Source organism: Drosophila virilis, unplaced genomic scaffold (genome assembly GCF_030788295.1).
Source record: "Drosophila virilis strain 15010-1051.87 unplaced genomic scaffold, Dvir_AGI_RSII-ME tig00001822, whole genome shotgun sequence".
Lineage (NCBI taxonomy): Eukaryota > Metazoa > Arthropoda > Insecta > Diptera > Drosophilidae > Drosophila > Drosophila virilis.
The window spans coordinates 525,726-550,431 of record NW_027212860.1 but is presented as its reverse complement, the minus strand read 5'-3'; the positions used below and the strand labels follow the sequence as shown (position 1 = coordinate 550,431).

Below are 24,706 nucleotides of genomic sequence, written 5' to 3'. Positions count from 1 at the left end.
CTGCGAATGCTGACTGGCTAGTATCGACAAAAACGTGCAGCTGTATTGCCCGCACAGGTGTTGGGCCGAAGTAATGGCTTTCCAGTTATCATGAGGCAGCTAAGAAATCCCAGAGGATCGAATGTTGACATGATCAAGCTCAAGAATTCCCTCTTCGTAGGAATTCGCTCCAAATTTAGCACACATCGGGGTACTTTGTGGTACTTCATGTTGAATTTGAAATCGTCCGTGGCTGGTTGCCAACACATGCCTAGAATCTTTTCTTCAGCTTCGCCCCATCCGATGCTCCTCGCAGTCCCATGTTGGCCCAGCGCGTCAGCTACAGTTGGCGAGCTGGAAGTAAACTGGCACAATTCGAATCCAGCATTTGCATGTATTTCTCTTATTCTTGTCGATATGGTGACGGCTTCGCCTTCACTATCAAAGCTATCCACATAGTCGTCCACATAGTGGCATTCAAGAATAGCTTTAACCGCGCGAGGGTCTGAATCCTGAAACTGCAGGGCATTCAAGGTCTTCACATAGTGTGCGGCGCTTGGCGAACATGCTGCTCCAAACGTCATTACCCTCATCTCATAAACATCAGGCTCCCGGCGATCATCGCCGTTTCGCCACAGGAATCGCTGGGCGCATCTGTCCTGCGGTCGAATCAACACTTGATGGAACATCTCTCGGATGTCTCCACAAACGCCAACGGCACCTTCCCGAAAATGGAAGAGAACAGCCGGCAGCGACTTATAGTGCTGCGGCCCCTTGGATAATGCCGAATTCAATGAAATATCACCAACCTTTGCTGCCGCGTCGAACACCAGTCTTATCTTACCGGGCTTATTTGGATTTTCAACTCCAAAGTGCGGAAGATACCAAAGTTTGTCGCTGTTGGCTAAAGCGACCTCATGCTGCTTCAATCGTCGAGCATATCCTTTGTGAACATAATCGTCCATAATTTTCATATAGGCTTGTTTAAACTGATCGTTACGCTTCATCTTTCTCTCAATGTTGACCAATCTTTTGTATGCCATATCATAGCTTCGTGGCAATTCAACATTATCACGGTTCCATAATAAACCCGTCTGGTAACGTTCTCCTATTTTCACCGTGGTGTCTTCGAGTATCCTCTGTGCTCGTGCACCGTCGCTGGCTGCGACTGGTGGCGTAAGCTTCACCCCGAAGTTTTCCATATCAAAATAGTCGCTTACCATCTTTTGGATTGCATCCTCCTGCGACACTGCTAGGAGGCATGACTTTGATGACGTTGCCGTCGGTTGATCTCTTGCCGGCCCAAAAACCACCCATCCAAGTTCGGTGGCTGCGGCATATGGTCCCTGTGGTGCAAACCTTTTTGTTTGCATTGGCAGTCCAAGATGCGCATGGTCAAGTCCAATCAGAAGTTTTGGTACCGCCCCGCGATACGGTTTCATTGGAAGACGTGCACCGTTGCCCCACATTTGGACGTCACGTTGATGCAGGCCTTGCATTGGTAAGCTGAGGTTGGACACGGCGTACACATTTCGCAACACATGCCGTTTGCGCTTGTCCGCTCCACTAACTTCCATGCTTACCACTGTGGTCGGCTCTCTGGTTGCTCTTCCACCAAACCACTGTATATTTAGTTGCCTGCGTTCCCCTTTGATATCTAGATCGCGCAGTAGTTCGTCGTCGATCATCGTTACAGACGAGCCCTCGTCGAGGAGCGCGTACGTATCGATCCGCTTATTGGCCCCGTGCAATGTCACTGGCAATATGCGGAATAGTAGGCGTTCTCCATCCGAATCGACACAACTTAAGTTCCTTTGTTGCGTCGATTGAGCATCCGCTGGCTGCGGTGCCCTTGTGTGAGGATCCGCTGGCTGCGGCATCCGTCCAGTATTCATCACTTTATCACCTGCTGGTTGCGGTGCATTGTGACTCATAGCATCATGATAATGTAAGAGTCGATGATGTCTCTTCCGGCATCCATTAACTTGGCATTCGTTGGCCCTATTGCAGACTCTTGCCATGTGGCCAACTCGTAAACACGAAAAACAAAGCCGGTGCCTCTTTACGACTGTCCACCTCTTTAGCGGAGAGGCTAAGTTAAACTCGTTGCAGTCCCTGACTGCGTGTTGTCCATTACAGATTGGACACTGTTTGGTGCGACCTCGGTGACGCCCTTCATTATTCTGGTCAATGCTGGCATGCAGCACTCTACGTCTTTGCTCCTTACTATCGACGTCCACAATCGTACATACCACATTGGCGTAGTCCGTTAACCACGCGCTAAAATGTACGACCGTCGGGAAAGGCCTAATCGTAGCTGCATGTCTGGCCCATTCCACCCTCTTGCTTGGTGGTAATTTAGCGACCAAATCCTCCATCAGTGTAGGATTCGCTAAATGCTGTTCCCCGTTAGCCGATTGTAGAAAAGCGGCAAAGTTACTTACGCGTGTAGCATATGGCACGATTTTAGCTATGCTGTGCTCCTGAATTGGCTGCACCTCTCGAATACTAATTAGCTGGCTGCGTATTAGCTGTTCTGGGCGGCCGTATCTAAAACGTAATTGTTCAATTACGTTGTTCACATTCCTGGGATGTATGAGCAACGACTTCACAGTGTCACGTGCTTCGCCTTTGAGTGCCTTCAACAATCGCTGGTTATTCTCCAGATTTGTACAGTTGTACGCCAAAGTTGTTTCCGTAAACGCGCAGAAGAATATAGGCCAATCCTCAGATTGACCTCCAAACTCGGGTAGATCTGGTAATTTGCGTGGCAGGCATACATCGTTCCTGGGAGTCGTCCATGCGAAGTTCCCAGTTGCCTGCGTTGGCTCCAAAATTATCGTTTGTTGGTTCTCCTGTGCCGGAGTGTAGCTGAGCGTTGGCTGTGCAATGCCTGCAAAGCAATATGGCGTCGAGCGGCTTGACGTTGTAGAGCAGTTATCCATAACTGTAGCCCGTTCTACCGTTTGCAACTGTGTTCCCAAATTTCCACTCAATGACGTAGGCAGTGCCTCACTCAAAGATGGCGATCTGCTCAAAATGGTAGTTCCACTCAAAATTGCAGTTTCACTCAAACTTACTTTTGAATTTGGGACTACACTCATAGTTGCAGTTTCACTCAAACTTCCACTCGACGATGGCTCTCCGCTCTCCGCTCCGATCAAAGATGGCGGCAGGTTAGCTGTACCACTCATGCCAGCACTACTCAACTTAACGGGATCAGTAACTGTACTCACATGTGCTTGACCAGTTTTTGACCTCTGCAACTCGTGCTCTAGCACTTGCGTACTTGAGAGTTGCGTGCTTGGGCTTGGCGCTCCTGTCAATGTGCTGGCTGTGCACTCACTCCCGCGGCCACAGTGCCGGCAGGTTGTACACTTGTGCCCACATCCACGGTGCTGGGGCTTTGTGGCGCGCTAACAGCGGGAACTTGCATTTGTGATACAGTGCTCACCATTCTACTTGTCCGCTTTGTCTGCGTCCCACTCGCCGTGGTAGCTATCTCCTGGCCATCGTTTAAGCGTGGGCTTTTCCTAGGTGACCGTTGTGTCATCCTACTCAGCTCGGAGATGGTTTCTGCTATATTTTACGCTGGCTGCGTACTAATGGTGACTCTATAACTGGGTGGAGGCCCTGCCTGTGCTGTGTCTATGTACACACACTGTAACACCAATGTTACACCACGTCTTGTCTTCAGCGCAAGTCGCCCTTGCAGTTTCTTACAATAAGAACTGCGAATAAAAGATCATGTCGCGTGCCAAATGAAGGTGGAGTTGCAATTTGAACACTGCAAGTTTACGCCTGGCCCCCGGCCATGTTACTCCGATGTTACTAGAGACAGCGTAATGCAAAACGTGCTAGTGCAAGTGTTTTAATCTAAACGGATTACATAGGTTAGAACTTAGATATATATTCCCTCGGAATCTTACCGCAGTCTTTCCTCCTACGGCCTTCGAACTCACGACAATAATGAGCTTAACATTTAAGTAATGGCGGCAACAAGCCAAATACAGTGTGCCCGTACATTCGGAGGGCAAATATACATACTTTCAGAATATACTTAATACTAAACAATCGATAAATTAATTCGTCCCGCAACAGTAGGCTAAATTTATTCGAGTGAATTGATTAATGTAATATATATAAATATATATATATATATATATATAATTAAGTTTTACACGTTAGGTTACTATAAAAAAATATATCTCAATTTATTATTTTCACTTAACGGCTACTTTTGTTGAGTACATTCAGATTTGCTTCCCGAATATGAACTAATATATCTAACTGTTGCGGTCGCTTAGCAAACTTCGCTTTGAGAAAGTTTAAGTCAAAATTGAGTGAAGTTTGAGCTGCGTCAGCAATTATGCGTGGGATAGTGCTCTGATGGGAACATTGACAGTGGCGTGATATTTAGGGTGAATTGATTATGTCTACCAAAGGGGGACAGTTTGATCTTGACAAATGTCGATGTTATCACCAGGCTCTTTGTTTACAATATTAGAAATGTTTATAATTGTGCTTATGCTTATGTGCTAAGTTATGTTAAAGGGTGGGTGCGACTATGGATATGTCACTATATATATATATATATATATATATATATATATATATATATATATATATATATATATATATATAAATTTAATATCATCTCATTTTATTGCCGTATTGGGTTTTCTCAATACTTTAATTTCGTCTTCTGAGCGAAAAGTATTAACCTGGCGATCGTCGGAGAATAGGACATCGTTCCAGTAAGTTAAACACTTCGATTTTAGCTTTTGGCAGATGCCTAAAAGGAAACATCTCCGACCCCATAAAGTATATATATTCTTGATCAGCATCAACAGCCGAGTCGATATAGCCATGTCCGTCTGTCCGTATGTCTGTTTCTATGCGAACTAGTTTCTCAGTCTTAAAGCTATCTTAATGAAACTTTGCAGAAGTCCTTCTTTCTGTTGCCCGCAGCACATATGTCAAAACCAGCTGGATCGGACTACTATATCATATAGCTACCATAGGAACGATCGGTTGAAAATTAAGTATTTGTATGAAAAGCCATTTTGTTTATCAAGATATCTGGCCAAACTCGGCATTTATTAGTTTTACTATACTCCTCATATATAGGCAAAATCATATTAAGATCGGACCACTATATCATATAGCTGCCATAGAAACGATCGGTCGAAAATTAAGTTGTTGTATGGAAAATCAGCTTGTTTTTAAGATATCTTGACCAAACTCGACATCTATGTATAAGCTTTACTATACTCCCCATATTTATGCAGACTCCTATTAATATCGGACCACTATACCATATAGCTGCCATAAGTTGTTGTATGGAAAACGTTTTTGTCATTCGAGATATTTTGATTAAACATGGCATTTAAATATTTCACTATGCTCCCTTCAGTTTTGCAAAATCTTATTTACATCGGACTACTATATCAAATATATGCCATAGGAACGATCGGTCGAAAACTAGGTTTTTTATTAAAAACCTTTTTTGCTTATAAAGATATCTTGCCCAAACTCGACATCAACTATTTTCCCTGGACTTCTTAAATAAAGGTTGGGTCTCCAAGGGTACTAGATCTTCAAAGATAGCCTTTCTTTCTGGTTTATATTTACTTTGCTTTTCGTGTCGTACGTTACACGACTGCGCCGCTCGGTCGGTTGGGCGAGATGTGGGATGCAGTACGTTGCAATGGGATTCGCGTTAAAAAGAAAACAAAACAATGACTAAGACAATTAAAAAATATGTGAAAACTTGTGTTAAGTGCCAATTAGCAACAATCACATTACATACTAAAGACCCATTTATGTTAACGAGTATCCCAAATACTGCATTGATCGACACAATCGGTCCATTACCTTGTACAGAGAATGGCATGGAGTACCCAGTTACTACAATTTGCGATCTCACTAAATAACTTGTTACAATATCAGTTAAAGAGATAAGTGCAAAAACAGAAATATTTGAATCTTTTGTGATTAAGGTCGGTCCTATGAAAACGTTCATAACGGCCATTGGAACTGAATACAAAAATTCGCTAATAAATGACCTGTGCAAGTATATGAAAATAATTAATATACAATCAACAGCACATCATCACTAAACATTAGAAACAGTAAAAAGAATTCATTGAACGTTTAACAAATTTATTCGTTCATATATTTTGATTGACATAGACGATTGGGACATATGGTTGAATTATTTCACATATTGTTTTAACACTGCACCATCGACAGTACATATAATTTATTTTTTATTTATTTATTTATTAATGGTCGACAAAACGAGTATCTTCCTTATTATTCAATAGATTATACATGCATAATGGAAATCAAATGCTAAAAGCCTAGTTAGAGAACACAATTTTCTAAATAGCATCACCGACCGATGGAGCTGTTTTATTTGCTAGTCCGCCCCGCTGTGCCTCTTTTCACAGCTAATTTTGTCAGTGACGCTATTAGAGCCTACATCTAAGCAGAAGGTTGTAAGTAGGAAAAAAGTGATCTCAAGTGAAATTAAAAATAATCTTAATTTGCTAAATTAATAAAGAAAATACAATAAATAGGAAAAAAGAAAGTAAGAAAATTGTTAATAAAGTAAAGCAATGTAAGTTAGATAAAGAGTGTTAAGTGGATAGGACAAAGAGAAAAGTATTGGGAAATCACCGACACGGTGGGGGAAAATTTTTCAGCCTGTCCGGCTAGCTATGCCCCTGCTCATAGCTGGGAATGGTCAGCGACTTCCCGAAGGTATCCTGAAAGCAACGATTTTATTATATATATAATAAATTAAGAAAATACAATTAATAGGAAAAAAGAAAGTAAGAAGATTGTTAATAAAGTAAAGAAATGTAAGTTAGATATAAAGAGTGTTAAGTGAATAGGACAAACAGAAAAGTAATGAGAATCATCGACCCGGTGGGGGAAAATTTTCAGCCTGTCCGGCAAGCTATGCCCCTGCTCATAGCTGGGAATGGTCAGCGACTTCCCGAAGGTATCCTAAAAGCAACGATTTTATTAGGGGTAGAGAAAGTTCGGTAGAGAAAACGTGATGCAAACTATTATAATTTTAACATTGCACGCGAACAGGATTGTGCATAGCGTAGTCTGTTGTGCACGTAGATAGGAATAAGGGGCGATAATTTCTGGGTGGCCTAGCCGAAACAGAGAATTAAAGACGCCCTAGAAAAAAAGGAGAATCTATGTCGCCAATAACCAACTTTTGTAGAAGGACGGTCCAACACACTGCCTTGTGGGTCGCTATTATGCGTTTGGAGTGAGAGGCATCGCCATTCTGAACCGCTTGCAATTTACTCTCAATCAGGAAGCTCGCAATGATGTTAAAATGCTGTGGGTTCATTTTGCCCTTTAACGCTGAGAAGACATCTGCGTACCACACCCGATCGAAGCCTTCTTGATTATCGAGGCATGCTGCCACCTCATACTTCTTCCTTTGAAAGCCGACCAAGATAAAGTTTACGACCCGATGGAGTTGCTCAGGGGTACCGTGTTTGAGTCGAAGCCCACACTGTAACTTTGGGATTAAGCGTTTCATCTCCGGAGTATCCAGGATCCTTGTCAGGATGCACCCTCCCAGTCGAATGGATACCAGTTGATTCTGTATGCTCTGTAGCGTCCCCACAGCCTGTGTTTGGCATTGAAGTCACCTCCAATGATGAATTTATGACCAAGCTGATCAAGGAAAGAATTGAATCGGCTCAGCTCCAGGATAGCTTTGGTGGTAGCCCATTGTGTGGCGCTGGAGTTCACCTGATGCTGTTGGTAGTGCACAAAGCTCTGCTTGACAAGCACCGCAGCACCTCTTTCGGATAAACCTGCTGGGTGATCCACACGGTAGTAACCATACCGCACCATGGCGAAGTACAGATCGGCATGTTTTCTCACTAACCGGTTGAGCTCGTATGCGTTTTGTATGATGCTGCGAGCGTTCCAGTTCATTGTTTGCGTGTCCTTCAGTTTCTTGATGATGACCAGGATAGTTGCGACTGCGGCACTACGTGCTGCAATCGACTGCTGGAGTCCTTGGAGAATACTTTCAAGGGACGTTTCTTAGCCCTGAGATCCATGCTGGAGGGCCGTATTTTTGTAGCGGTGAGCTGCTTGATGCACACGGGGGCTTGGCACGCTTGGGCATGTTGCTGGTAAGGGTTGCGTCCTGGCCGCAACCCATCAGCATACGACAGGCCTTGTTGCACAATTCGTGAGGGTACGAACTGTGAGTTGATGCACCGTGCAGGCTGCTGTTGGTTGTGTCGAGCCAGGAGGCAACTTAGATGGCCGGTTGCCAGCGCTGCTGGTATGCTTTGAATCCTGTATTATAAGCATGGTTCTCCTCACAGTTTAAGCATAGCAGGTCTGCCACCGTTTTGGCCTGGCATTGCTCGTAGTTAATCCGGTGGGGATGGCTACACTTACCGCGTTTGGCCCTTTGAAGGCAATTATTTTCTAATGTGGTCGAACTCCTAGCAGCGACATTGATTATTACACAGCTCTTTAACATCATTGCGAGCTTCCTGACTGAGAGTAAATTGCAAGCGGTTCAGAATGGCGATGCCTCTCACTCCAAACGCATAATAGCGAGCGACCCACAAGGCAGTGTGTTGGACCGTCCTTCTACAAAAGTTGATTATTGGCGACATAGATTCTCCTTTTTTTCTAGGGCGTCTTTAACTAACTAGGCTTTTAGCATTTGATTTCCACTATGCATGTATAATCTATTGAATAATAAGGAAGATACTCGTTTTGTCGACCATTAATAAATAAATAAATAAAAAATAAATTATATGTACTGTCGATGGTGCAGTGTTAAAACAATATGTGAAATAATTCAACCATATGTCCCAATCGTCTATGTCAATCAAAATATATGAACGAATAAATTTGTTAAACGTTCAATGAATTCTTTTTACTGTTTCTTATGTTTAGTGATGATGTGCTGTTGATTGTATATTAATTATTTTCATATACTTGCACAGGTCATTTATTGGCGAATTTTTGTATTCAGTTCCAATCGCCGTTATGAACGTTTTCATAGGACCGTACTTAAGCACAAAAGATTCCAATATTTCTGTTTTTGCACTTGTATCTGTAACTGATATTGTAACAAGATATTTAGTGAGATCGCAAATTGTAGTAACTGGGTACTCCATGCCATTGTCTGTACGAGGTAATGGTCCGATTGTGTCGATCAATGCAGTATTTGGGATACTCGTTAACATAAATGGGTCTTTAGTATGTAATGTGATTGTTGCTAATTGGCACTTAACACAAGTTTTCGTGTAACGTACGACACGAAAAGCAAAGTAAATATAAACCAGAAAGAAAGGCTATCTTTGAAGATCTAGTACCCTTGGAGACCCAACCTTTTCATAATGCTAATTGTGCTTTGCCCGTATCTAAGAAGTCCAGGGAAAATAGTTGATGTCGAGTTTGGGCAAGATATCTTTATAAACAAAAAAGGTTTTTAATAAAAAACCTAGTTTTCGACCGATCGTTCCTATGGCATATATTTGATATAGTAGTCCGATGTAAATAAGATTTTGCAAAACTGAAGGGAGCTTAGTGAAATATTTAAATGCCATGTTTAATCAAAATATCTCGAATGACAAAAACGTTTTCCATACAGCAACTTATGGCAGCTATATGGTATAGTGGTCCGATATTAATAGGAGTTTGCATATATATGGGGAGTATAGTAAAGCTTATACATAGATGTCGAGTTTGGTCAAGATATCTTAAAAACAAACTGATTTTCCATACAACAACTTAATTTTCGACCGATCATTTCTATGGCAGCTATATGATACAGTGGTCCGATCATATTAGGATTTTGCCTATATATGAGGAGTATAGTAAAACTAATAAATGCCGAGTTTGGCTAGATATCTTGATAAACAAAATGTTTTTTCATACAAATACTTAATTTTCAACCGTTCGTTCCTATGGTAGCTACTGACATATGTGCTGCGTGCAACAGAAAGAAGGACTTCTGCAAAGTTTCATTAAGATAGCTTTAAGACTGAGAGACTAGTTCGCATAGAAACAGACATACGGACAGACGGACATGGCTATATCGACTCGGCTGTTGATGCTGATCAAGAATATATATACTTTATGGGGTCGGAGATGTTTCCTTCTATGCGTTACACATTTCTCGACAAAATTATAATACCGTCTGCAAGAGTATAATAAGATTGTCTGTTGCTTAATAGTTTAGAATAGAAGACTTTATACGAGAAAGAGAAGACTCCGAACAGCATACTGTGTAATGCTTGTTATAGTCATCACAAAGAACCATGAACGGTTCATGCAAAGCATAATTATTTGAGCAAAATTGAAGCGATAGACGTACAAAATTACGTGTTAGTCTAGTAGGGATAGAGAAATGTAATTGGTTAGTCAACACAGAAGATTCAATTTCACCAGTATTTAATTTATGAATATTTATTAATATTGAACCCAACATAGTTCTGCGATTAATCAAAGAAGGAAGGCAAATCATTAGAAGTCTGCTGGAGTATGACGGTAACCGAGGATTCCAATTTAAACCACGAAGGGCAAACAGAGAACACTGTTTCTGAACCGATTTAATTCTGTCCTGATGGATAGCATGGTGACCAGACACATAAGGCATATTCCAGAATAGGTCGTACCAGAGATATATAAAGTGATTTTGTCGAGTACGGATCGTCAAACTGCTTCGACTATCACTTGATGAAACACACAACTGTTCTGGCCTTATTGACCACAGTCTTAACATGAGAGTAAAATTTAAGTTTTTGATCAAGGATGACACCTAGATCATTAACTTCATTAGAAAAACTGTTAACAAGCTCAGGCGGTACGCTATCATGGATGTAAGAAACAAATTGAGGAGGACTTCTATACCTTCTATACCTTCTATACCTTACATTTAGAGCGTGATGGATATTATTTGTTCTCAGCGATTTGTGTTGCAATATGTTTTGTATTTAATAAATTTGTCTTTTCTAAAACGCCCGTTATCGATTTAATTTAAACTTTAATTTTATAAAGGCCGGACTGATGACTTGAGGCCGGCATTGAAAAACTTCAACTCGCTTTTGAGCACGGCACACCCGCCGTTGACCGCTGAAAAAGTTGAACTCCTCTGTATACATTTGGGCAGCAAAGGCGTAGGCGCCGAATTTCGGCACACGCATGGGTCAACGGCCCAAATGGAGGCCAAGGGCATCTAAGGGCATGCGATCCACTTTCCCTATTATTATTATTAAGGCTAGTAAACGTCCCTGGTGATCTTCTAACTCGTAGGCGTTGGTACCTACGGCTCGGGCGACGCGACTCTTTCTTGGCGAACTTGGCATTAAAGGATTTGCCAAAGCTGATGAGTGCGACGATGCGCCTTCAGATTTTCCGACCCGGCTGCAGATAGAGTTCTCGCGCGCGTCATAGCGTTGACGACTCTGCTCGTACGCGGTGTGCAGGTGTTCCTTGACCTGGTATCGGATTACAGCCAGTCTGTCCTTCGCATCTAGCTCAGAAATGCCGTGATCCACCAATGACCTCAGCTTCCGGGCCAGCTTGTAACTGGAACAACCACCCCCGTAGAGCTGTGTACCTCATTCCAGATCGCCACATCTACCTCCGGTAGGTATGCGTCCCATTCTTTATGATCCGGGCCCAATTAGGTTCTTATTGCAGACAGCACCGTGCGGTTCACGCGTTCGGCGGCGTTACTCTGAGGCGGGTAGACCGGGGTACGCAAATACGTAATGCCAAACGGCTGGACCATTGCATCGAATGATTTAGAAATAAATTGCCGCACATTGTCCGAGTGAATCACTTCTGGCACGCCAAATTTAAAAAAACACCTCGTGGACTAGGAAGTTGAAGACTTCCACCGCGGTGGCTTTCTTCATGGCTTTCAATTCCGATCTGCATCCGGTAGTTCTGTGCCTTGGTCTCCTTGCAAATGTCGAATTTCCGCACGTAGTCCCTGACTTGTATAACCATGTTGGGCCAATAGAATCGCCGTCGAAGCGTGTGCAGCGTTTCTGTCATGCCTCCATGAGCTGACGTCTCGTCCCCGTGTGCTTGTTGAATGAGTCCTGCAGCCGGCGACTTCAGCACCCATAGCTACCAGCTCATGCCTTCGACTTCATCTTCAAGGCTCTCGTGTACCGTCCTCTTGAACAGGAGTCCTCCGCGCACTTTTAAATCCGACAATTTCTGTTGTTGGCTTATCACCTCCTTCACCAGCCATTGGTACTCGACGCTCTAGAACTCCATGGTCTGAAATCCTAACTGATCCTCGTGGGCCGATTCAACCTCTTTCTCTTTAGGTTTCGGAAACAGAATTTTTGACTTCGCCATGCCTATGGTGAGGATCGCGTTCTTCAGACACTCGGCCGTCGGAAAATCTGCCGATATTATGAGTAAATCGTGCAGGTATAATAATACGTTTGATCTCAGACTCGCCGACATTACCTTGTCCATGAGCCTGCATAATTGTTGGGCGGCGTTGCAGAGTCCAAATTGTATGTGGCGAAACTGGTACAGCGGCTTCCCTGGCACAGTAAACGCCGTATACGCCCTGCTCTTCACCTCCATCTTGATTTGTCAAAACGTGAACTTAAGGTCGACGCTTGAGATAAAGTAAGTCTCGTCGATGCGCGACAAGATTCACTAGATGCATGGAAGCGGGTAAGCGTCCTTTACCGTGAAACTGTTCAATTTCCTGGCGTCTAAGCAAAACCTGCTTTTCCCAGGCCTCATCACCACTGCCGTCCGATTGCTCCATGGCCTCACTCTTCCAGATGATGCTTAACTTTAGCATTTTATCTACCTCCGCACACACGATCTCCTGTTTGACCGGTGAGAACGGATAATGCCTATCCTTCACGGGTTCGGCTCCCTCGATCAGCTTTATACGATGCTGCAACAGGTGAGTTTTCCCTAGTCCATCCTTTTCAAATTGGAGAAATCTGTATTTCACGCATTCTAGCTGACTCTTCTGCTCGTTGTTCAGGTTCCACATTTCCGGATCTGTCACGCGGTCATCGTCGTCTCGGTAATAAGCCACCTCTGGGTTTGTTACCGTTACCACCGATGCTGCTGGAAGTGCTTCGGACTTACTGGCGTGACCGAGCAACAACTGGGGAAATCTCGAAGGCCCGCCAGAAGTCGATTCCCAGGTATAGTTCCTGTCGCAGGTCTGGGCACAGGCAAAATACAATAATTTCTTTCTTACTCCCGCATCTTACAGTTAGGAAAACGCGGCCCAAAATTGGACGACTGGCACCCGCCACTGTCATTTCCATCGATGCGTACGGCTGCGTTTTCCATCCCAGTTCCTCCACTAACTTCCGGCAACCTCGTCCCAGCAGACTTACAGAGGCTCCTGTGCCTAACAAACCTTTTATTTGGATACCAGCAACCTTCACTTCGGCGAATACGCGCGGGTCTAGGCAATCCTCCCGTTTTACAGCTTAAATGACCTGCCACCTTGTCATCTTGCGTCTACGAAACGCACGCTTCGGGTGGCCAGCGTCATCCCGTCCAACTGCCGAAAAATTTTATTTCTGGCCGACATGTATGCCCGAACATGTTCTTCGTATGGTAATCCCCTAAATGTTCCTCCTTCATTTATTTCTTTTTAAATAGCATTATCCTGATCCTTATACCACATCTCCGACTCCTTCCACCGACTGTTGACTTTGATAGGTGCTCCTCTCCTGCTTCTCCGCGGTCGCCGTCATTGAACGCTTCTGTCCCGCTACAATCGTGCTTCCTCTGGGATTTCCCGGACAATTTTCGCACTGCGAGCAGAATGTATCTGGCTTCCCGCCTACAGTTCCAAGGATGATGTCCTGCCTCGCACAAATACCTTCTCCAGTTCTCTAGGCGGCGTGTCCGCACGATGTGGTGGTACTTAAGCCTTGCGAGTAACGCGACGGCTGCACGTACCCAGTCTGGCTTCTGCGATCAATGTGCCTCTCCATCTGTATACATTCTTGGCGCAGCTCATATTTCATCATATTTCGACAGACTCTCCTTTAAGCCACGCTTTATAATCTTTACCAGTTATCGGTCTCTAAGCGATTTCTGGAATCGCGCGGCGAGTTGACTCATATGGTCGATGTAGCCGTCCATCCCTTCGCTGGTCTGTTGCTCTCGCTGTAGTAGCTCCTACATCACGTCGTGTTCCGTATGATACCCCCGGAGCCTGTCTAAGAAAGCGTGCTGCAGTTGCATCCAACTATCAACCCTGGATTACTGCACGTGCATCCAGTACCACTCGCGGCCACGGCCGGTCAGGAGCAGGTAAAAGCCGCGCACGACTCCTTTCCACGGGCATTGATACTGCCTCTGCGGGAACTCCTGCCGAAACACGAAGTCGTCTACAGAATTCATGGCGTCTTCGCCATCTAACCTGACGTTCCACCGCTCGAGCTTTAGGTACGCCGTTTCGTACGTTGGCATACGCTTCCTCCGGCTGAAAGTTATCCACTGAACTGGCGATTATCCGGGTTCCGCCAGTTCGTTGCCTGAGCATCTGCAACGTATACTGCTGGATGAGTACTCTGCTCCTCGCGCGCCCTGTTTGTGTGGCTTCGGTGGCACTGGTGGTGGAAATGCTTTGTGCTGTACCCCTTCTCGCTATTTCGGAATGGGCCTGCTCGCGGTCCCGCCACAACATGCCGTTAAGGCTTAGGCGCTGTGCTATTCTCTTCGGCGTAGCTCCCTGGTGGCTTATGGACAAGGGCATGCCTTCACCATCTGCATGAAGCCTGTCCGCATCTCCTCGCGATGGTTTCGCTGATTCCAGAGGGCAGAATATGCCGGTAGGTTTGGTGGGCTTGAGCTATCGCCGCATTCGCTGCCGTGTGAGTACTGAGTCCTTCGCCGGCTTTGGGAACTCCAGGTCCCGTGCAGGTCTGTCTTGTTGCGCCAATGCCTTCTCCAAGTCTACCAGATGACCCTCCGCAGGGATCTGTCGCTCAGCACAGAAATTCATCGGCGTTCTCACTAGACCTCCTGACAAACGTGGCGGTGGCAATGCCGACGCTCCGTCAGCTTCAGAACCCCATTCCGACACCTGTTCCTCAGCCATACTAATCCCTACTACAACAAACAACTTCACAGATAATTCCTATTAACTAAATAATTAAATGAACACCCACTAACAAACCTTACTAATAATAAATAATAAGTAAGTAATCAAATAAATATCGACCATAGAAAAAAAAATTCACGACATGGCTGTTTTAATGTTTTTTCTAATAGATTTCTAATACTTGGGGGGAGAGAAGACAAATCCTAGCACAGGCTTACTTATCTACACATAATCTGGACACTAGACAACATTTAAGCATTCGTCAAATTGTTCGTCAGTTGGACTGACGGGTGCCGGGTGCGTCGCAGGATCGAATCCATATCGTCCTGTGTCACCTGGCTCCGAAGCTCATATGACTGCGGCCAGCATACGCAAATGTAAGCTCAGAGTGAGACAAAACAAATAGTGAACAATAAAAAAACTCTAACAGAACCTACCCTAATATCACATTTTATCACGAGATGCCCTTGTCATTGCGGCTACCACCAGGGGAATGATGAACGGTCGCGAACGTTGCGCCAACATGCGAACGTGACTCACCGCCATCAACCACTACAAGAAAAACTTCTCGCTTATGGATATTCCGTCATGCTTCTCGGATTCCGCGACCGGCTGCGGTATTATTGGCCACCAACTCGTGCCACGGACGCCGTATTGTTACGAAACTGCTTGTTTTTCGGTGGGCCGCTCCGGGTGGCTGCTCGGTTTCTCTGAGTGTAGTCCCATGCCTGACCCGCAGTCCGCACAATCGATAACAACAAAGCTACACGTCTGTAGCAAACCAGACCTATACAACACGATGCGAAACGCACCACAAACTCCGATAACATCAAAAAGCCGGAACTTCTAACACATGAACAACATAAACAGCTGCGACGACAAATAAATGTAAACAACAAAAGTAAGACGCTAATATCATTTAACAAAAAACACAATTAACCCAGCGTACCCGCCCTTGAGCCCATGAGACGATTACCTTCACTCGTCTCCCGTATTTGGCCACGTAATGGCCTGCATAAGCCCGTGCCGACTGTTATCCCAACCCTCACCATCAATGAAAGCCGGACATTCAGATCTCTTCAGATTCGATATATAATTGTTGCATTTCTTATAATTATTAACATTTAATTTTATTGCTTATTTCCTTGCAGAATATGTCCAAGTTGCTGTTTACAATTTCGTGCAAGTGGATATTACTGGCATTTTAACAGGTCGGTATAAATCTTTTTGTATCTTCTTATTGTTATGTAATGTTGTGGACAATGGCAATTAATTTTTTTTTATTTTTAGTTTTTGGCCGAACCACAAGCAAAGCAAAGACGTCACCGAAAGTAATGACCATTTGCCAACAGGAGCACGTTAGAGGACAAATAAATTATTATGAAAGTAATAATAGGCTCCCCGAAGCTCGCGCACGAATATGTATATATTATATAATAGGCTCCCCGAAGCTCGCGCACGAATATGTATATATTATATACATATTCGTGCGCGAGCTTGGGGGAGCCTATTATAAGTTGTATATATATATATATATATATAAATATATATATATATATATATTTATATATATATATATATATATATGTATATTTATATATATATATATATATATTTATATATATATACAACTTTGCAATATACCATTTTATATATATATATATATATATATATATATATATATATATATATAACCACCACTTAGTTAAATCGCTTAAATTACACTTAGCCTACTTAAAGAGTTCTTTGTGGTGCTAACGGCAATGGATATAAAGGCTTATTCGCAGCTAGGGACCGTGACAAGAAAACTTTTTTTAAAATTTATTTGTTGTTGGAATAAGAGGGTTCAGGGCATTTCCTAGTCGGGAGCTCCCGACTAGAACCTCTTACTTGCTTAATTTTAATTATAGAGTTGTCAGCAAGTAATACGGTCAGTTGCGAGTTCGAACCCTGCGAAGGGAATTTTTTTTTTTAATTTATCTTTACTACTTCGAACGAGCGCTATGCGAATTCCCTAGTCGGGAGCTCCCGACTATAACCTCTTACTTGTTGTTGATTGCTTTGTAAAGGGCAAGTTATCGATGATATTTAACAAACTCGTACTGCGTGCGACCATTGATGGAACCTGCGATAAAGACTTGAATTATCTTGCTCTTATACGTTCTGAGTCGACGTTTTCTTACTTACGGACGAATTGTTGGATTTGATAAATATGTTGCAACATTTGTTTTAGTTACCTTAATCCTTGATGTGCCGTAAACGACAGTTTGAATCGGTCGGATTTCACGCATAATCCTTGGCGAAATGAGTTTGTGGTTGAAATTGGTTGGAGTTTTTAGAAAACTCGTCAGGAATACGGAAAATTATGCAGTAAGGAAGCTGAGTAGCTGTTTCTTATATGCGGAGTGGAAGCCGAGGAGAGTCATTTGCAAATTGCTATTGATGGCCAACCGATCCGGGTTTGACACCTTATGGCTGCCTTAAGCGTTCGATGATTCCATTTGCATATATGGTCACAGGCCAATGTCGGTTAAATATCTGGATTCAAACTGGCTACCTTGGTTCGTAATGAGTACTGAAGTGTTGCGGCTACTATTTCAGCTTAAATAGTAACTGCATCTGGACATCTAATACAGGGACCAACGGTCGTGAGTTAAATTCTAAAGGTATGGTATGATCCGACTTGTCGTTCACATTCCCTTTATCGATTTTCCGGCTAGACAGAGAACAACCAGGGGTGAGTAAGAGCTCGTTAAATGGAAGAGTCGGTTAACAAAATAATTTATATTTAAACTTGGGCCAATGCATTTCGATTTCTTTTCGAACACTCTATCGAACAACCTGAACACATGCATATGGTGAACAGCTGTTATGGTCCACCCTAACGGAGCTCTCCCCACCATGAGTTGGCCATTTATGACTTGCCAACTTCCAAAGCCTGAAGGTAACCGCCTTACACCCTTATCTCACCCAAATTAACACCTTACATATATAACAATTTTCATAACAATTTTTCTGTGTAGGGCATACGCGAAAACGTCATGACGACACTGACATCTAAGACGAATAAATTAATTAGAGTTTAATATAAATGAAAATCAGGATTAATCAATTACTGCATTTCGTCGCCGCCTGCGCGTGGCCTACACTTATAAATAATAGCGTTTTCTTAATAATAAATAATATATAATATGTATAATTAGAATAATAATAATTAAATTAATATAGAAATATGTCTATTTTATAATAATTATTCGACCGCTTTTTTTCTTTTAATTTTTTATTTTTTGTATCAATTTTGATTACTTAATTTATGTACAACGAGTAAGAGGTTCTAGTCGGGAGCTCCCGACTAGGGAATACCCTGAACCCTCTTATTCCAACACCAAATAAATTTAAAAAAAAGTTCCCTTGGTAGGGTTCGAACTCGCAAATGACCGCATTACTTGCTGTTGACTCTACTCAACAGCCGCAAAAGCAAAAAACAAAAATAAAAAAAAATTCCCCGTTAGGGCTCGAAGGCGCGACATGAATGTGTGTGTGTGGATGTATACAGAAATTCTTAAAAATGCTGATCTATTCAATTGCGCAGATGCATATACCTTTGGTTTTTTCTTAACCGATCTTTATGAAATTTTCTACAGTATATCTCATTGTATCATAGAATATTTGTGTATACTGAAAAAGTCAATTGCATTTAAATTGTGGCTTAAATTGGTTGGCAATAAGAGTTGGGTTATTAACTTGATTTATAGCTCTGGGTGGTAGCGGGGAGGTGGCGATAGGTATAAAATAAAAGATACTTGACATATATATAATATTCTATGATCAACCTATCATGTTTGGTGACTCTAGCTCTTATTATTTACCAAAATTGCTCAAAAACCAGGATGTCGATTTCGATTTTTATCGATTGCTTGGAAACGGAGTAAGTTATCGATTGTCGGAAACAAACTCGATCTACGCAGGCACTAGGAGGACCTAAAATTTCAAGTCTCTAATTCTTATAGGTTTTGAGATCCGTGCGTTCGTACATACGGACAGACGGACGGACGGACAGACAGACAGACAGACGGACATGGCTAGATCGACTCGGCTTTTGATGTGGTCAAGAATATATATACTTAATGGGGTCGGGAATGCTTCTTTCTGCCTGTTACATACATTTGTGTGTTGCACAAGAACAATATACCCTTTTTACCAATTTTCAATGGGTTCCGGGTATAAAAACCTGGGGCCACCCAGATGTGGTGGCCAATCCGCTCCTCTGGTGACCTGATCCTCGCCGATGGCACCTCCCGTATTGCGGTACTTCAGTTTTGGCGACACCAATAAATTTAATATATATATATATATATATATATATATATATATATATATTGTTTTGCATTTTTTTTGTTCACTTTAATTCAATTTATTCACCGTTTGCCTTCAGCTTAAAAATAATGTATCATGTCTTAAACAGATTGGTCGTCGAAGTTGTCATTTTGATAACCTTCGACGGTGTTTGCCAGTTTTGGCGTGGCAGTGTTGGGCATTGCTACCTTATTTGTAATAATTTAAATGTAATTTTTAAAGTTGCAAGCCATCGGCTTAAATTATACAATCAGCAAATCGACGTATTTGCTCGTTTAGAAACAGCTCTTACAGCCATTTTCGTCAGACGCTGAACTGCAACTCTCTTTGTAGTTTTCAGCACGCTGTTTTTCTTTGCATCGTTCACTTCTCATCTTCTGCTTTAGAATACCTGCCGACTTACGCAGCCTTATTGATATGTTATGCGTTCCTGTTTCTCTTAACGGTTATTGTTTAGAAATCTCGTTGTTGGATGGGATTATTAGGGAAATAGATTAATGGCATATCTCGAGAAATTCTTACTCACATTTAGCCATCCTACCTGTGTATTCGCCTCGAATACATTGTCGTCATCATCATCATCTCTTTCAGGGGTCCACTATGGAATTAGATGCTCTGCATGATTCGAAGAGTTCTTTGGTCCACATGCTAAGGAATTTTTAGTTTGTCTTTTTGGACATAAAAGTATAATGAATGCAGTTGACAGTCGTCGGGGCTCTTCTGCAATAAGACTACTTCAAAGAACTCAATCGAGGCATCTGTATGTACCTATGTGTTATATGCTTCAGTATAAATATAAACCAAATTCCTTATTCTCTTAATTTTCGACCGATCGTTCCTATGGCAGCTATATAATATAGTAGTGGTCCGATCTTAATAGAATGTTGCATATATATGAGGAGCATAGTAAAACTTGATAAGCAAAAATTTTTTCCATACAACTTAATTTTCGGCTGATCATTCCTATGGTAGCTATATGATATAGTGGTCCGATCCAGCTGGTTTTGACATATGTGCTGCGTGCAACAGTAAGAGGGACTTCTGCAAAGTTTCATAAATATAGCCTTAAAGCTGAGAGACTAGTTATATCGACTCGGCTGTTGATACTGATCAAGAATGTCTCCTTCTATGCGTTACACATTTCACGGGAAAATTGGAATACCCTCCGCAATGGTATTAAAATAATTCCGATTTTTTTTGGCTTGCCAATTTCACGACAGAAATTTTCACGGATGATATTGATTTGACTGCCTGTATCAAACATCGCCAATCAGTTTTTATTTGATAAATAAAATCGGGGTTGTTTTACATAATGCGTGTATTTGACATATTTAGTCGATCTAGCCATGCCCATCTGTCTGTCTGTCCGTATGTATGAACGCAAGGATCTCAAAACTTATAAGAGCTAAAGACCTGAAGTTTTAGATGTAGGTCCTCCTAGTGCCTGCGCAAATCGATAATCCGATAGTCGATAACTTACTCCGTTTCCAAGCATCCTGTTTTTTTAGCAAATTGGCTTGCCAATTTCACGACAGAAATTTTCACGGATGATATTGATTTGACTGCCTGTATCAAACATCGCCAATCAGTTTTTATTTGATAAATAAAATCGGGGTTGTTTTACAAAATGCGTGTATTTGACATATTTAGTCGATCTAGCCATGCCCGTCTGTCTGTCTGTCCGTATGTATGAACGCAAGGATCTCAAAACTTATAAGAGCTAGAGACCTGAAGTTTTAGATATAGGTCCTCCTAGTGCCTGCGCAGATCGATAATCCGATAGTCGATAACTTACTCCGTTTCCAAGCATCCTGTTTTTTTAGCAAATTGGGTAAATAATAAGAGCTAGAGTCACCAAACATGATATGTTGTTTCTAGAATATTATATATATGTCAAGTATTTTTCATTGTGTACCTATCGCCACCTCCCTGATACCCAACTTTTATTGCCAACCAATTTAAGCCACAATTTAAATGCACTTGCATTGCAATACACATATACACAAATATTCTATGATACAATAAGACATACTGTAGGAAATTTCATAAGGATCGGTTAGGAAAAAACCAAAGTTATATGCGCAATTGGATGCAGCAGCAGCTTTAAGAATTTCTGTATACATGTACACACACACATTCGTGCGCGTCTGCTTCGCATTCTATCAGCATGGTCGTTGCGACTTTTTTCTGCAATGCTATTTTAGTTCATTTTCTAATCATAAGTACTTAATTATTGGTGTGGCTGCTGGGTAGAGGCATAGCAAGCGGTGCGGTCTGTCGCGAGTTCCAGCCCTGCCGGGGAAAGTATTTTTTATACCCCGAACCCATTTAAAATGGGTATAAGGGTATATTGTATCTGTGCAAAATCCAAATGTATGTAACAGGCAGAAGGAAGCATCTCCGACCCCATAAAGTATATATATTCTTGATCAGCACCAATAGCCGAGTCGATCTAGCCATGTCCGTCTGTCTGTCCGTCCGTCCATCCGTCCGTCCGTCCGTCCGTCCGTTCGTCCGTCCGTCCATCCGTCCGTCCGTCCGTATGTATGAACGCAAGGATCTCAAAACTTATAAGAGCTAAAGACCTGAAGTTTTAGATGTAGGTCCTCCTAGTGCCTGCGCAAATCGATAATCCGATAGTCGATAACTTACTCCGTTTCCAAGCATCCTGTTTTTTTAGCAAATTGGCTTGCCAATTTCACGACAGAAATTTTCACGGATGATATTGATTTGACTGCCTGTATCAAACATCGCCAATCAGTTTTTATTTGATAAATAAAATCGGGGTTGTTTTACAAAATGCGTGTATTTGACATATTTAGTCGATCTAGCCATGCCCGTCTGTCTGTCTGTCCGTATGTATGAACGCAAGGATCTCAAAACTTATAAGAGCTAGAGACCTGAAGTTTTAGATATAGGTCCTCCTAGTGCCTGCGCAGATCGATAATCCGATAGTCGATAACTTACTCCGTTTCCAAGCATCCTGTTTTTTTAGCAAATTGGGTAAATAATAAGAGCTAGAGTCACCAAACATGATATGTTGTTTCTAGAATATTATATATATGTCAAGTATTTTTCATTGTGTACCTATCGCCACCTCCCTGATACCCAACTTTTATTGCCAACCAATTTAAGCCACAATTTAAATGCACTTGCATTGCAATACACATATACACAAATATTCTATGATACAATAAGACATACTGTAGGAAATTTCATAAGGATCGGTTAGGAAAAAACCAAAGTTATATGCGCAATTGGATGCAGCAGCAGCTTTAAGAATTTCTGTATACATGTACACACACACATTCGTGCGCGTCTGCTTCGCATTCTATCAGCATGGTCGTTGCGACTTTTTTCTGCAATGCTATTTTAGTTCATTTTCTAATCATAAGTACTTAATTATTGGTGTGGCTGCTGGGTAGAGGCATAGCAAGCGGTGCGGTCTGTCGCGAGTTCCAGCCCTGCCGGGGAAAGTATTTTTTATACCCCGAACCCATTTAAAATGGGTATAAGGGTATATTGTATCTGTGCAAAATCCAAATGTATGTAACAGGCAGAAGGAAGCATCTCCGACCCCATAAAGTATATATATTCTTGATCAGCACCAATAGCCGAGTCGATCTAGCCATGTCCGTCTGTCTGTCCGTCCGTCCATCCGTCCGTCCGTCCGTCCGTCCGTTCGTCCGTCCGTCCATCCGTCCGTCCGTCCGTATGTATGAACGCAAGGATCTCAGAACCTTTAAGAGCTAGAGACTTGAAATTTTAGATGAAGATGCTCCTAGTTCCCGCAGATCGATTTTGTCTCCGATAATCGATAATTGCCTCTGTTTCCAAGCAATCGATAAAAATCGATATCGATGTCCTGTTTTTTGGACAATTTTGGTAAATAATATGAGCTAGAGTCACCAAACTTGTCATATAGCTTTTAAAATAGAATATATTTATTTATTTTATGTTGGAAGAAGAGTGTTCAGGGTATCCCCTAGTCGGGAGCTCCCGACTGGAACCTCTTACTTGTTTTTAAATTATTTGGTGTTGGAATAAGAGGGTTCAGGGTATTCCCTAATCGGGAGCTCCCGACTAGAACCTCTTACTAGTTCACAAAATGGTATGTTGGAAAGTTGCGTATATATATATATATATATATATATATATATATATGTCGTGGCGCTTCATTTTAAGTATTACGAATGAAAATGAATAAAAGCATGAATAAATCGATTGTTGTTAAATTTCACAAGAATACGTTGCTTGTCTAATTTAAATTTCTTCCATTCTATACTGATTCTTTCTGCATCGCTTTGTGCTTTCCATTATTGCGAGCCTGGCAGAGTTCTCTGTGCAGCGCAGCCTAGGCGTAACAATGAGCTAAAGAGAGAGGAAAATAGTGCTATCGCCTGGAAGGCGAGTGTCAGTGGTGGTAAACACACGTGGTGGTGTACACACGTGGAATGTTGGCATTGTGAAATTAGTCTAGAAACAAATCTCATTGATGCAACACGATGTCACGCCCAAAGAAACGCTTGGTAGACAAGGTAGTCGCAGATGCTCCCGAAAATGAAGACATATATATAAGTAAATAAGTGGGAAAAAAATCGCTTAAATGACGCTTAGCCTACCTAAAGAGCTCTCTGGGGTGCTAAGGGCGTTTGAAATAATTATAAAGTTTATTATTATTATTTCTCTATTTATAAATATATATATTATATATATACATGTATCCCTATTCGCAGCTGACAGATGCTATAACTTTTGGGGGGCCTTTCCCTCACTGTCCATCTCTTAGGTGGAACTTGGCGTAAGTATGTTCAATATTAACAATTAATATATTATCAAACAAAAAAACTAAACTCAACAATTGCTAAAGAAAATATATTGTTTTATAGGAGTCTATATCTGACTCGGCCATTTACTCGGGTGAAGGAAGGGCGATGTGGCAATCCGTGCCAAACCTCTCAGTGATTAGGTGGGCGTGGTCTCACATATGGCCTCCTCTTCGCAGTTGGAGCCCGGTTTTGGTGGCTCTTCTTGCCGGTGGTCGCTTCGTCGTTGTGGGAGCCTAGTCTGTGGAGGCTCGTCTCGCCGTCGTGATGGTGGCGCCGCTGACATTTATTAATTATTTATTTTTTTATTTATTAGTGGTCGACAAAACGAGTGTCTTCCTTATTATTTAAAAGATTGTACAATAGAATTATATGCTAAAAGCCTAGTTAAAGGATACAATTTTCTAAATAG

The 24,706-nt window shown here is 42.2% G+C and overlaps 2 protein-coding genes and 1 long non-coding RNA gene across 7 annotated transcripts; 2 read left to right on the top strand and 1 right to left on the bottom strand.

Annotated features, from left to right (window-relative positions):
* Positions 1 to 17: 17 nt before the first annotated feature.
* LOC116650074 (uncharacterized) lies at positions 18 to 4,073 on the bottom strand. The gene is made up of 2 exons (XM_032433425.2): positions 3,909 to 4,073; positions 18 to 3,855 (listed from the first exon to the last, which is right to left on the bottom strand). The coding sequence occupies exon 2, from the start codon at positions 3,171 to 3,173 to the stop codon at positions 18 to 20; it is 3,156 nt and encodes a 1,051-aa protein (XP_032289316.2). The 5' UTR covers positions 3,174 to 3,855; positions 3,909 to 4,073.
* A 7,998-nt stretch (positions 4,074 to 12,071) lies between these two features.
* LOC138911645 (uncharacterized) lies at positions 12,072 to 16,560 on the top strand. 3 transcript variants are annotated; one of them, XR_011417335.1, is made up of 8 exons: positions 12,072 to 12,699; positions 12,765 to 12,940; positions 13,025 to 13,190; positions 13,262 to 13,614; positions 15,283 to 15,489; positions 15,574 to 16,013; positions 16,264 to 16,323; positions 16,403 to 16,560. XR_011417335.1 is itself a non-coding variant. In XM_070211027.1 (4 exons), exons 2-4 carry the CDS (start codon positions 12,884 to 12,886, stop codon positions 13,486 to 13,488), a joined length of 450 nt encoding a protein of 149 aa, XP_070067128.1. In that variant the 5' UTR covers positions 12,072 to 12,699; positions 12,765 to 12,883; the 3' UTR covers positions 13,489 to 14,767. The 3 variants fall into 3 exon arrangements, 1 of the variants encoding a protein (XP_070067128.1); XR_011417334.1 differs by having other exon boundaries at positions 15,543 to 16,013; XM_070211027.1 differs by lacking the exons at positions 15,283 to 15,489; positions 15,574 to 16,013; positions 16,264 to 16,323; positions 16,403 to 16,560 and having other exon boundaries at positions 13,262 to 14,767.
* A 7,203-nt stretch (positions 16,561 to 23,763) lies between these two features.
* Positions 23,764 to 24,706, top strand: LOC138911643 (uncharacterized). Of its 3 annotated transcripts, none has more exons than XR_011417330.1 (3): positions 23,764 to 24,009; positions 24,205 to 24,269; positions 24,358 to 24,706. It is a non-coding gene; the product is annotated as an uncharacterized lncRNA (long non-coding RNA). The 3 variants fall into 3 exon arrangements; XR_011417329.1 differs by having other exon boundaries at positions 23,773 to 24,046; XR_011417328.1 differs by having other exon boundaries at positions 23,828 to 24,006.

Bases quoted from the DNA above. Each gene is read 5' to 3' on its own strand.
- LOC116650074 (XM_032433425.2), bottom strand. From the start codon at position 3,173: ATGAGTGGTACAGCTAACCTGCCGCCATCTTTGATCGGAGCGGAGAGC.
- LOC138911645 (XM_070211027.1), top strand. From the start codon at position 12,884: ATGCCTATCCTTCACGGGTTCGGCTCCCTCGATCAGCTTTATACGATG. The intron at 12,941-13,024 runs GTGAGTTTTCCC...CTCGTTGTTCAG, and splicing joins TTTATACGATGCTGCAACAG to GTTCCACATTTCCGGATCTG. The intron at 13,191-13,261 runs GTATAGTTCCTG...CGCATCTTACAG, and splicing joins CGCCAGAAGTCGATTCCCAG to TTAGGAAAACGCGGCCCAAA.